The following is a 12,773-nucleotide window of genomic DNA, read 5'->3' on the forward strand; positions in this document are numbered from 1 at the left end:
TGGAAAGCGAAGTGATAAAAGGAGGATTTAAGAGCAGTTTGTAGACTATATGGCAGCAGAAAATAAGTGAAGCCAGAGAGACTAATAAGAAGCTAATGACAGCATCTAGTTGTAAGGCTTTTGGAGCCTAGACTGGACAGAGTCAACTTTATTGCCTCCTAGGGCCACACAAGTCCCTCTGCAAAGACCTTCAAACTTGTCATTCTTTAATGCCCAGCTACAGTCAACAACTATCTTGCATTTACAATGTTTTTACCTGAGGATTTATATTCATTTTAGATATCATTAATTCTTTTTTCCCTCTACATTGATGAAATTTATATCTTACACGTTTCTGAGGAAAATACAGTTTCATCCAAATTTTAATACGTACAAGATAAAACATTAGATCTATTACTCAAAAAAAAAAGGTTACCTTACATATTTACAAAAGAAAAAACATTGTATAGCTGGTTGAGTTTAAGTGACGGGAGTTATTTTCAGACATTTTGGAGTCAGTTTCTTTTGGAAACAGTGAAATTGGTTTAAACTGCAGATTCTGAAATATTTCAGAAAATCTCCTTACGTTGTTTACAAAAAAGCAGAAAGTTATCTGATGGAGATGGAAGGGAAAAAAACCTCTTTGCTTAACCACAATGCAATACATGGACTGCATTCATGGAATTCATATTTGTGGATAATCTCCTTGAAGGTTAAGTGAAAATATGATTTAACTAATATATTTCACAGAACAAACCTTTGTCTTACTGAAATGATTTATTTTAATATAGGACTATTCTTGGAGTGCCTGGGTGGTTCATTTGGTTAAGCATCTCAGGGTCTTGAGTTCAGGCCCTGCATTGGGTTCCACACTGGGTGTGAAACCTACTTAAAAAAACAAACAAATAAAATGTATATGACTATTCTTTCTACTAAATGCGATAGAAAAAGAGCTGACACCTGCATTTCTAATGTGAAATGCCTAAAATATAAAAGTATTGTTTAGCAAATATACATTACTTAAATGAGAGTAGAAAACACTCATGTTAAAGACTGAGTTTGAGACCTTCAAGTAGATTGCAAAGGTTGTTAATCATAGCTCCTAACTGTTAAGATGGCAAGCTTATATTTCTTATCAAGTCGATCATAATGAGTCTCAGTGCCTTGTTTGAGTTCACACAATTATCCATTGTTTGAGAAAATTAAAAAGAATGGATATCTACTTAAACAGATTACAGTGATGTTGTCTTGGCCACTTTTACATGAGTGAGGGCCTTGGTAGCTTTGTACTTATTTAGCCAATGGACTCAGTAATTGTAATTGTGCCCTGATAGACTTTTAAGTGTACACCATGAAACATTAAGAATGATAGCATTGTCTAAGTTGCACATTTTTATTTTCTCTATGACTCTTTCAATTATATGTGGATTATTGTAAGGACATGGCCAAATGATCTGTGCTAATCAATAGGAGAAAGCCTCAGTGCTCTCAAGTTCCTGAGAGTATTTGCAGCCGCCGTGGTTTTTTATATTGTAACTCCTGTTTATTTGTTGATTCTAAAGCCATGGTGAAAGTATGCATTATGGTACAGAAAGATTTTATTTTTATATGAACTGTCAATACTTTATTGTTATACTTCATATTTATAAAAGAGTATTCTTTGAAGCTCACATTTTCCAAGTAATAAGCATTCTTGTTAAATAAAGTTATATTTAGGTGTTTACGTATTTTGAATTTATATGCAGTTTATACATACAGCCAATCCTCATTACTTATGGATTCCATATTTACAAATTTGCTAATTCACTAAAATAATTTTGTGAGATGAAAATCAGTACTCCGGCCACTTTTATGGTCATTAGTACAACAGTGAAAAATTTCATTCTCCCAACATGTTTCCAGCTGGGGCTAGACAAAGGTATCCCTGCCTTCTTGTTTTAGCTCCCATGCTGTAAACAAGTGTCCTTTTCACAGTCTACTTATTGCCACATTTTTCATAGTTTTGGCTTTTTATTGATTATTTCACTATTTTTAAATGGTCCCTAAGTGTAGTGCTAAAGTGCTGTCTGGTGCTCCTTTAAAAACAAACAAAACAAAACAAAACAAAGCAAAACAAAACAGAACAAAACAAAACCCTGTGATGTGCCTTAGATAGAAAATACATGTGTTAGATAAGCTTCTTTCAGGCATCTGCCATAGCACTATGGGCCAAGAGTTCAATGCCAGTGAACCAGCAATATATATTAAATGAGAATTAAACAGAAATATACATAAAACAAGATTATCTATTGAATGATTGAAAAAACTGTTGTGACCAGATGCTCACAGGCACCTATTTCTGTATTTTCTCTAGGAGCAGTGATTCAGTATTGGATAATTCAGTGTTCAAAGCAACTTTACAGAACATATAACTACCAGCAATAAGGAGAATCAACTGGTTTTTTCTACTTAAAAAATCAAACTGGTTTTTTCTTTCCTAGAAAGCCATTTTTCCAGTATTTCATCATGAGCCATTATGGCCTGGTTGTGAATGTGAAATGTGTCATCTGAGCAGGCGATTTTATGCCCACTTTTGTTGCACTATCCATTGACCCACAGCATCAAACAGTTGGCTGGAGGAAAGTGGCTCAGTAGTCTCCAGAATTGTTAACCACTGTATGCTCATGTGTTTTTAAATCCAAACTTCAATAAGCAGACTGCTCTTAAAGTTTGAATTGATAGGTTTAGACATTATCATTTCAATTTTTAGGAAAGGCTCATAACTGGAATGAGTACAGTGGAATTCTATTACTTTAGAGCTAGCAACACCTAACAGAGTGCCTTGTGTAAAGAGAGTCACTCACTTTATCTGTGTGTGAGAGGGTCGAAAGCATGCTTTTACATGGAATAATAAATAGTGTTGTCAATTTCAGTTTAGCTGGAAATGATGTTTGAATTTATGCAGATTAACCTCTTGGTTTCGCAGAAGGGAATGCCAGGCCTAGAGAGGTTAAGGTGCCTGCCAAGGCCACATACTGGGGCAGAGCTGGAGGCACCGCCTTCCAGTCCTAGGAGTACCTCCCTCCATCACGCCACCCTTCCTAGGAAGTCCTGAAGCCAACTACAGAGGTCAGAACAGTTTTTGCTAGTTTGAGTTGTCATCCCAAGTCCAACAGGAATTTCTTATTGTTATCTTATAAATACCTTTTGTTTGAAGCATATTTATTAATAGAAGTAAAATATTCCCAAATAACTGAGAATCTGAATTTTTATCTTTTCATTTTAAAAAGGAAAGCAGTATTTTGCAAAGCATTCTCCTATTAATTTGTGATGACACTCAAATATTTATATTAAAGCCGAACTTTCATGAGGAAAAGAGAAACTCAACTGTGTTCAGTTTGAAACTCACGTGTGGGTTTTGAGCAGGTCAAGGTAGGAGGCACTGTGGACCGGAGAACATTGCAAAGGAAGTGCTTTGAAAAGAATACACTCCATACAGACTGTTTTGGGGAGTCCAGCACTTCCTCTGTGGCTCAGTAACTGGCACAGGTGATTGGCACCTTCTACCAATGGCTGAGTTCAATAGAACCCACTTAATTATGCCTTGAAGATTTGTTGTTTTTGGAAGGAGTTGGAGAAATTAAGGAACAAGACCTGTTTTGTTTTATATCTTATAGTGGCCAGAGGAAGATATACAAAGGCAATGACATATTTAAGGTACTATATTTTTCTTCTTCTGTGCATTTTATTACACGGAGCAGAACTTCGGCACTGGCTCCCTTCTGCAAGGACAAAGAAGAAGGTCCACAGTTATAAAGTTTTCCATAAACCTAATGATATTAATTATAGGGTTTTATTTTCTCCTTTTTATAACCTCTTTAGGGTAAGAACACATTTCTTGCCCAATAAGAATTTTAGTCAGTAAGTTTTTCAAGTTCTCTCGATGATTTTATAACCAGTGCCTGCCTGTAACCCTCCTTTGCAATGACTTGGTCAGCATAGTGAAAGATAATGACATGACATAATTTTAAAGTACATCGAAAACACAAGGCATCTCTTTTTTAAAAATGTTTATTTATTTTTGAGAGAGAGACAGAGCATGAACAGGGGAGGAGCAGAGAGAGAGGGAGACACAGAATCTGAAGCAGGCTCCAGGCAGCTGAGCCAAAGTCAGATGCTTAATGGACTGAGCCGCCCAGGTGCCCCAAAAGGCATCTCTTTATTTATACAATGTAATAATTATTTTATTTTTATTTTTATTGAAGTATAGTTAATATACAGTGTTATATTAGTTTCAAGTGTACAATATAATGATCCAACAATTCTATGCCTTACTCAGTGCTTATCAAGATGAGTGTGCTCTTAATCCCCTTCATCTATTTCACCCATCCCCCACCCACCTCCTCTCTGGTAACCGTCAATTTATTCTCTATAGTTTAAAGTCTGTATTTTGGTTTGTCTCTCTTTTCCCTTTGTTCATTTGTTTTATTTCTTAAATGCCACATGTGAATGAAATCATACGGTATTTGTCCTTCTCTGACTGGCTTATTTTGCTTAGAATTGTACATACTCTCTAGATCCACCCGTGTTGTAGCAAATGTCAATATTATGGCTGCTTCCATAATTTGGCTATTGGAAATAATGCCTCGTAAACATAGGGGTGCATATAACCTTTCAAATTAGTGTTTTTGCATTTTGGGGGTAAATACCCAGTAGTGGAATTACTGAAGCATATGGTGGTTCTATTTTTCATTTTTTGAAAAAACCTCCATACTGTTTTCCACAGTGACTGCACCAATTTGCATTCCCACCAAGAATCAGTGCATGAGGATTCCTTTTTCTCCACATCCTCACCAACACTTGTTATTCTTTGTCTTTGTAGCCTTTCTGACAAATGTAAGTGATATTTCATTGTGGTTTTGATTTGCGCTTCCCTGATGATTAGTGACGTTCAGCATTTTTTCCTATGTCTGAGTTTATTTAATTAAAGGTAATTTTTTTAAATGTACGGTGCAAGCCTTTGGCACATCCTTCACTATATTTTTCATTCCTTACTTCTCATTTTCCTTCAACCATATAAATAAATCAATAAATAATTATTGAATACTTGGACGTTTTCAGAACGATGCTATATACTACAAGAGTCTCACATGAATAAAGAACATGTTTCCGGCTTTCAAGAATGTAATGTTTACCATGCCAGGTTCTAAGAAATATAACTGTCACTTAAGATATCACTGAGAGGGGGCACCTGCATCAGTTAAGCATCTAACTCTTGATTTCAGCTCAGGCTCTTGATTTCAATTTGTGGGTTCAAGCCCCACATCAGGCTCTGCGTAGACAATGCAGAGCCTGCTTGGGATTCTCTGTCTCCTCTCTCTCTCTCTCTGCCCCTCTCCTGCTCAAGCTCGTGCTCTCTCTCTCTCTCTCTCTCAATCTCTCAAAAATGAATAAACTTAAAAAAAAAAGATATCAGAGAATTGGTAAGAATGGTGTTCCTTGATCCAAGCTTCAGAAATATACTACACTAAAAACTTCCCCTAGAACTTCACCATTCACATTAGATGTCAAAGATGTTTCACAGGCCAGGGGCACCTGGGTGGCTCAGTCAGTTCAGCGTCTGACTTTGGCTCAGGTCATGATCTCATGTATTGTGGGTTTGAGCCGGCATTGGGCTCTGTGCTGACAGCTTGCTTAGAACCTGGAGCCTGCTTCGGATTCTGTATCCCTCTCCCTCTGCCCCTCCCCTTCTCGTGCTTTGTCTTTCAAAAATGAATAAACGTCAAAAAAAAAAAAAAAAAAAGATGTTTCACAAGCCCTGTGATAAGGAAACCCAGTTACTGTATTTGACAGAGAAACTTTTTTTTTTTTTGAGTCAGACCTAAGAAAATTCCTTCAGATACTGATATTCTATGGAAACAGTTTAGAAAAGTATGGATTAAAGAGCCTCATAAGACATTTTATTATTAATGTTTGGCTGCAGACTCAGGGCCCTGAAAGTGTAGAGAAGAAATAGGTCATTATGATACAGCTTAATGAAGAAGCTATAAAAGAAGCTTTTTGGCCTATAAAAGAAATAAAAGTGTGATTGAAAAAAAGCAGAACACTGAGGTGAGGAAAGGGAAACTCATGTCATAACTCCCAAAATGTTAAGATTGATTATTTTGGGGGTTCATGGGGAGTGAACAAAGGTGCAGGCAATGATTACTAGGAATTTTGACTTTCTAAGTTATACATTTCTGTATTTTTTATGTGCTTGTTTTTACAATACTTACTGTATAATACAATGGCTTGTTCTTATAATCAGATGCTATCTCCCTAAAACTCACTAAGGTTGACCTATCAGATTAAGAATATGTGTAGATGGTTCCTCATAATTTGTGGGCACGTGTGTGTGTGCATACGTTTACAAACAGGTGTGCAAATATAATATCTTGGCCAAAACAAGTTGAAACACCAAGGTCAACCTGTGTTGCAAATGTGGTCAGCACCTGTTGTTTATTTCTCGAGTGTGGCTGACTTCTGGGATAAGAATGAACGATGTGGTCTCTTACTAAATCTCCCTTTTGGTTAGTCATCCAGCCACTATGTGGTGAATTTATACCTGAAACTAATGAGCTGGAGACTAAGCTGAAAACAGCCAACTTGTGTTTCCTCACCATAGTTTGACTTCTGTGAGAACTATTTGGTGGTCTCCAATTTCAGTGTATTCATTTTTTAAAAGTATATTTTATTTAAAAAATGACAAATTCAGTTTTTACTTAATATTTAATGAGCCACTTATGCCTAAGGCACAAGATATGATTTTGATCTGAAAGTATAACCAAGTTTGAAGGTAACTAAACTGATAAAACCCTCTAGACAAAGGAAATGTTTTATAAATATTGACGTCAGTTTGAAAAGCTATTTTTTCCTCCATCTCTCTAACATATTATTAAGGAAATTTTCTGAATCTAGGAAGAAAGACACATATAAATTTTCGTGTTGAGTGTATAAATAAAGGACTACACATATACGTATAGCAAAGTATAAGCATAGTGCAGGGATAATATGTAAGGTTGGACCGTGTAAAATTGCTGAAATTTGTTTCTGACATCCAGGAATGACAATCGCCCACTCATTAGTGGCCTCTCCTCACCTGAGTAGACAGTTTGCCAGCTGCGTTGGGATGGTATTTTGACTCCACCTTGGGCCAGGATTCCTCCCTTCTTGCCTCCTCCTGTCCTGTGTCATTTTACTCTGTCTCTTATTGTCTCCTAAACATTACCAGACAGACTGATTACTTTCAGTCGTCCTTCTACGCTAATCCATTTCTTGGCTGGCAGGTTCTCAGACCTCTGGTCTCAAAGGTCAAAGGAAGTTCCTATGTCAAGCTCAGTAGCACCGACACAGAGTCTGTCAAGTATTGTTGATCTTTCCTCCGTATCTGTTCCTATTCCTGTTACCTTCTAAGAGCATCTAGAGGATCCCAGAAATTCAAGTGCCTGCGAGGACTCTGTGTACATGTCAACCTTCTGTTGTGTGATGTCACTTCTGAATTGGTTGACGGGAGTTCTAAAGGCCTGTATAGAAGACTGGCTCTGGGACAAATGCTGTAAAGAAAATATGCTCCCCAAATTCAAGCACGCTTATTTCTTTTCTGTCCCCTACATTTCATTCTCCATCGCCCCCTCTATGTTTACAGACTGAAATAACTATCAGCTTCCATGGATTAAGTATCTAAATTTTGATGTGACTGTTCATTAGTTTGATATCACCATGTATGTATTACGGACGCACATGTATACAATGTCAACACAATGATCTGAAAATAGAAAATTGCGATGGGTTTTCTCCACATGCAGTTTTAGTAATACCAAATCAAATTACCTAGTTGAGGAGAATTAGACTTAATAGGAAGTGCTAAAAATGATCTGAGTTTTGTGACAGGCATTTTTTAGTAGAAACAAATGCAATTGTTTGTTATGGCTTTTGCATGGCATCAAAGGCTGCACTGCCTTCTTAGCTATTGGTAAAGAAACTCTGTAACCATAATAGCATTTGTCTCAGCCTCTGGCTCTGAAAACTACTATCAGAATGAATGCAAGCTACCATGCCAAAAAAGCTGGTTTTCAGATTATTCCTTTCAGAAATCTAGTGTAGAAACAGACTTAAAAGATCCTGTATTTTCTATTCACCAGTGAATAAATGAATATCTGTTTGCCATTAAATATAGCATTTAACTGGTACAAGTCAATGAGTAATTTTTGAGCTACTTCTTTATGTAAGGCCCTGGTGAGTAATATTGGTGCCTGGTAGGTGTTCAATGAATTTTTCTTAAAGTCAAAGAAGTAAGACAAAGGCCTGCTCTCAAGGACTTCGTAATCTTCTCACTGGAGTAACATATGTCTGTAAAATGCTTTCATTTCATCACATACATAATCAAACCATACCTATGCAGGTATTAGACTTCTCATTTTACAGAAGAGGCAACCAAAACACAGAAGAAATAAGAGATAAGAGATTTGGCCAAGAGCTCTGTATTAGTCAGTGTTCTCCAGAGAACCAGAATCAACAGGAAAGATAAATACAAAGGATATTTATTGTGAGGAATTGGCTCATGCAATTATGAAAGCTTAAAAAGTCCCATGATCTGCCATCTGCAAACTAGAGACCAGGAAAGCTGGTGGTGTAACTCAGTCCCAGGGCCTGGGAACCAGGGGAGCTGAGGCTGTAAATCAGGAGGAGATGAGATGAGATGTCCCAGCTCAAGCAGGGAGGCAGGAAGCAAAGGGTGAATTCTTCCTTTTCCACTTTTAAGTCTATTCAGGCCCTCTAACAGATTGGATGATGCCCCCTCCCCCACATTGGAGAGAGCAAGCTACTTTACTGAGTCCACTAATTCACATGCTAAGCTCATCCAGAGACCACAGACACACTCAGAAGGTTTAATCTGGACACCTCATGGCCAGTCAGGTTGACACAAAATTAACCATCACAGGTTCTGAGTTAGTTTAATGAAGCCAAACTAAAAACAAGCCCTTCTAATGCCTAATATAACACAAGTTTGATCAAACCTCCCCTAAGGCTTACTAAATCAGACTGGAAAGGAAGCATCTTGGCACACAGAAGAAAACAATATCCTCTCCTTCATTCGCTGATGCCCCAAATGAGTACAAAAAGTAGTGTCATGCTTTCCACATGTGGCCTTCAGTTAATAGTTTACTGTCATATAGTTGTTTGCTTATCACAGTTGTATCATATTGTAGGATTGTACATTTTTTAGTGAGTAAAAAGAAAATCCACATCTTACAAAAAAAAATTATTTTACTCAGTGGAAAGAAAGTGTTAAAACCTTGGGGTCCACAGTACTTTTTCAAGATGCCATGGATTTTTTTCAAACATTTAATGTTGGAAAGTTATTCTCAGATGCATTTTTAATATATGTATGTATGCACATTAAAGCACTTGCTTTTTTTATTGGAAGGTAAGGGTTTTGTAGAAATCCTTTAAAAGACTGATTATTATGGAAAATCATTTTGAAATTTGAGAACATAAATTACTTTCCGCCTTCCAAATCTTCATGGCAAAGAGACATGCTCTGGAAAACTTTTCAAGCTCTTCAAATTTTACAGTGATGGAAAGGTTGCCTGACATCCATTACAGATAATAGTGCCTGTTACTCTCCTGTCGTTCTTCCCTCAATCATGGTTTTCCAGCAAGCAACATTAAACAGAGGAGATAAAGACCAAATACTCTTCTGATAGGCTGATACCCATTTGATCTAATACAAATGACAAAACAGGAATAATAAAGAGAGAAAACTGCTTTCCTCCTGGTTCTGTCAATCACAAATAGTACTGAATTTAGTTCTACCTCTCAAAATTTCAAAATATGTGACATTGCTTTGTATGCATCTATTTGTCCTTTGGTTGTTTCTGTATTTAAAGAGACAAAAAGTGTTCATTACATAAAATCTTTCCTATGTTTTAAATTTATTTTGAATGATAACCTTGAAATCTGAAACAAATTCTGTGGTAAAATTACACTTAAGATGAGCCCTTTATCACAAGGACTTGAGTAGGAAAAGACTTGCTGAAAACCTTTGGGGGATGAACTACAACGCAGGATTACAGTAGTCTTGCCAGCTGAAATTGGAAGTCATATTGTTGCCCCTCAACTGAATCGAGGGCAAATCTGGCCCACTGCCTGTTTTTCTAAATAAAGTTTTATTAGAACACAGCCATACTCATTTCATTTCTTCGTTGTCTGTGGTTGCTTTTGCATTGCAACTTGCAGCGCTGAGTAGCTACAAGAGATACCATATGCTCACAAAGTCTAAAATATTTACTATCTGGTCCTTTACAGAAAAAGTTTGCCAAACCCTGTTGTAAATATTTCTCCTTTCCCTTCATCTCCTGCAGACAGTAATAACCAGTGGGAAAAGACATAGCCTAAAATCTCTTACGACAAGAAGCAGAACATAATGCATCTTTTTCCTGGATTGTGCAAGTGATATTTCTAGGCCCCTGACAGCCTCATACATTTCCAAGGGCCCAGCAATCAGAAGTCATTTCTGGGTCTTCAATAGCATGGCCTTCCTGCACTGTCCTCTGAACAGACACAGAACATCAGAGTATCCAAAACTATAATTTTTTAAATGTTTTATTTTTATTTTTATTTTTATTTTTGAGAGAGAGAGAGAGAGAGAGTGTGTGGGGGTGGAACAGAGAGGTTGGGGGACAGAGGATCCAAAGTGGGCTCTGCGCTGACAGCAGAGAGCCCGAGGCGGGGCTCCAACTCACAAACCGTGAGATATTGACCTGAGCCAAAGTTGGACACTCAACCAACTGAGCCACCCAGGCACTCCCAAAACTACAATTTTAACTGGTGGTGATGTTAGGGTTCATTTAGTGCATTCCTGTCACCGTACTGATGAGAAAACTGAGGTATGTTTCCAGTTTAAAATAAAAGGATGGGTGCCCATGAAAACTGAGGATTTAGGGCAAAACATCCATACTATTAACTACTTTTGACTTTTACATCTTCCATTATCACTTAATTTGTTTTAGTTTCAACTCTGCACCTGAAACAATAACAAAATTTAAGTTAAACACATCTAGAATTTTCAGTGGAGGGAATAGTATTACATTAGCTACAGCCACATTTTGCCTCCTTTTTTTTCCAGTTGTGTTTATATCCACATGGAATCATCAACTTCAATGTTTTGGTCACAAAACAAGCAAACAAGCAAGCAAAACTTTGATGTCTGTCTATACAACAGTAGGGAGAGAATGCAGACCCTTTTACTTACTTACGAGACCCTGGAGGAGTGTGTACGGTTTTTAAAGCTGACTGCAAATATATTTTTGGAGGCAGGAAGTACGTGCTGTCTAGTGTCTGTTTGCTGCTTGCCAACTTTGCTGGTCCATAAAATACTTCAGTGACTCCACATAGTGTGGTGCTGGCTTTCAGCTTCCTTTCAACTCAAGTCACCAAGAGCAACAAGTGCCATTGTAGACGGATCCCAAGAGAAACATGTATCTTCCATATCCCTTGGGCAGGTACTTACATATAGTTTCAGTTTATGGTTATTACTCTCTGGAGACATCTGTCTGCTGGGTTTATTTTTTCCTGATGTTGTACCACATCATAAAGTCTAGTGCCAAGAGCCCTTTAACTACTCAGGAAGATTTTGTTTTCTGTTGTTTTAGTCACTTTACTACTTTATTTCTGCAGGCCAAACGGAGTAGAGAAAATCAGTAGCAACCCTCCACTCGACAGCCTCATAGCTTAACCTGGCTGTACTTGGTTGCAAGTTTTTCTTTTGTGAGAGCTTTAAATCTCTCCTTGCATGAGAAGTGATGGGCCCCCTTGTGTGTATGTGCAAGAGAGTTGTACTGAGATTTCCCATGAAGTGTGAAGGCTCTCAGAAAACCTTCCAGGGAAAATTTGGTTTTAAATCAAGTGGATCAAATGGGTCTCATCAGTTGAAAGGAACAAAATTCATAGTTGATGTTTTTATTATCAGCTATAGTACTGTAGAATAGCTTGTGTTTGCAGGGAAAATTAACTTTAAGCCTATTTTTGTTCCCTTTTGTTGCTCTCAATAGTACTATTTAAATAAATGTAGTTAAGAATTTCTATTTCTCATTTTCAGATAATTTAATGGTTTTTATCATATATTTATATAAAATTATAGTGATTAAGTCATTATTTGCCTAATAAATCTACAACCTTTTTGTGGAAAAAAATTATTCAGGTCAGACAACTATTGTCAAACATCTTTTAACACATGTTTTCAACCTTTGCCATAGCTTCTTGCATAAACAGACCTTTTGAAACAAAGCATGGAAAATTTAATCCACCTGGGCTCATATTATCAAAACTAGTAGGCTGGATTATTTTCCGTGGTGTCAGCACCAAGATTATCTCTTGAAAATATGACTTTAAAAGCAACATTCACATAGATATTACAAATGTTGCCTCTCCCTCACTGTTACGAATAACCTTTATTTCTATTTTTTTTAATATGAAATTTATTGTCAAATTGGTTTCCATACAACACCCAGTGCTCAACCCAACAGGTACCCTCCTCAATGCCCATCACCCACTTCCCCCTCCCTCCCACCCCCCATCAACCCTCAGTTTGTTCTCAGGATTTAAGAGTCTCTTAATGGTTTGGCTCCCTCCCTAACTTCTTTTCATTCATGGCTGTAATTAGCGTCTTCTCATGCAGCCCCTCTCTCAGTCCACACACACAGATTGCCTGTTCTTTAGCAGTCACTAGTGACCTTTTTTCTTAATGCTCATTTATTTATTTTTGAGAGAGAGAG

At 37.2% G+C, this 12,773-nt stretch overlaps 1 protein-coding gene across 5 annotated transcripts in view; it reads left to right on the forward strand.

Annotated features, from left to right (window-relative positions):
- The window catches only part of KCNQ5 (potassium voltage-gated channel subfamily Q member 5), a 539,817-nt gene that overhangs the window by 336,949 nt on the left and 190,095 nt on the right, over positions 1–12,773 (forward strand). The window contains exon 1 of one of the 5 annotated variants that reach the window (XM_040473951.1): positions 11,387–11,501. The exons of the other annotated variants lie outside the window; for them this stretch is intronic. Within the exon in view, the coding sequence (XP_040329885.1) occupies positions 11,476–11,501 (26 nt within the window). The 5' untranslated portion in view covers positions 11,387–11,475. Of the gene's footprint in view, positions 1–11,386; positions 11,502–12,773 lie in introns of those variants that run through there. 5 annotated transcript variants of the gene reach the window in all.

This window comes from Herpailurus yagouaroundi, unplaced genomic scaffold, assembly GCF_014898765.1.
Source record: "Herpailurus yagouaroundi ecotype Mexico unplaced genomic scaffold, PumYag 139, whole genome shotgun sequence".
In the NCBI taxonomy this organism is placed as follows: domain Eukaryota; kingdom Metazoa; phylum Chordata; class Mammalia; order Carnivora; family Felidae; genus Herpailurus; species Herpailurus yagouaroundi.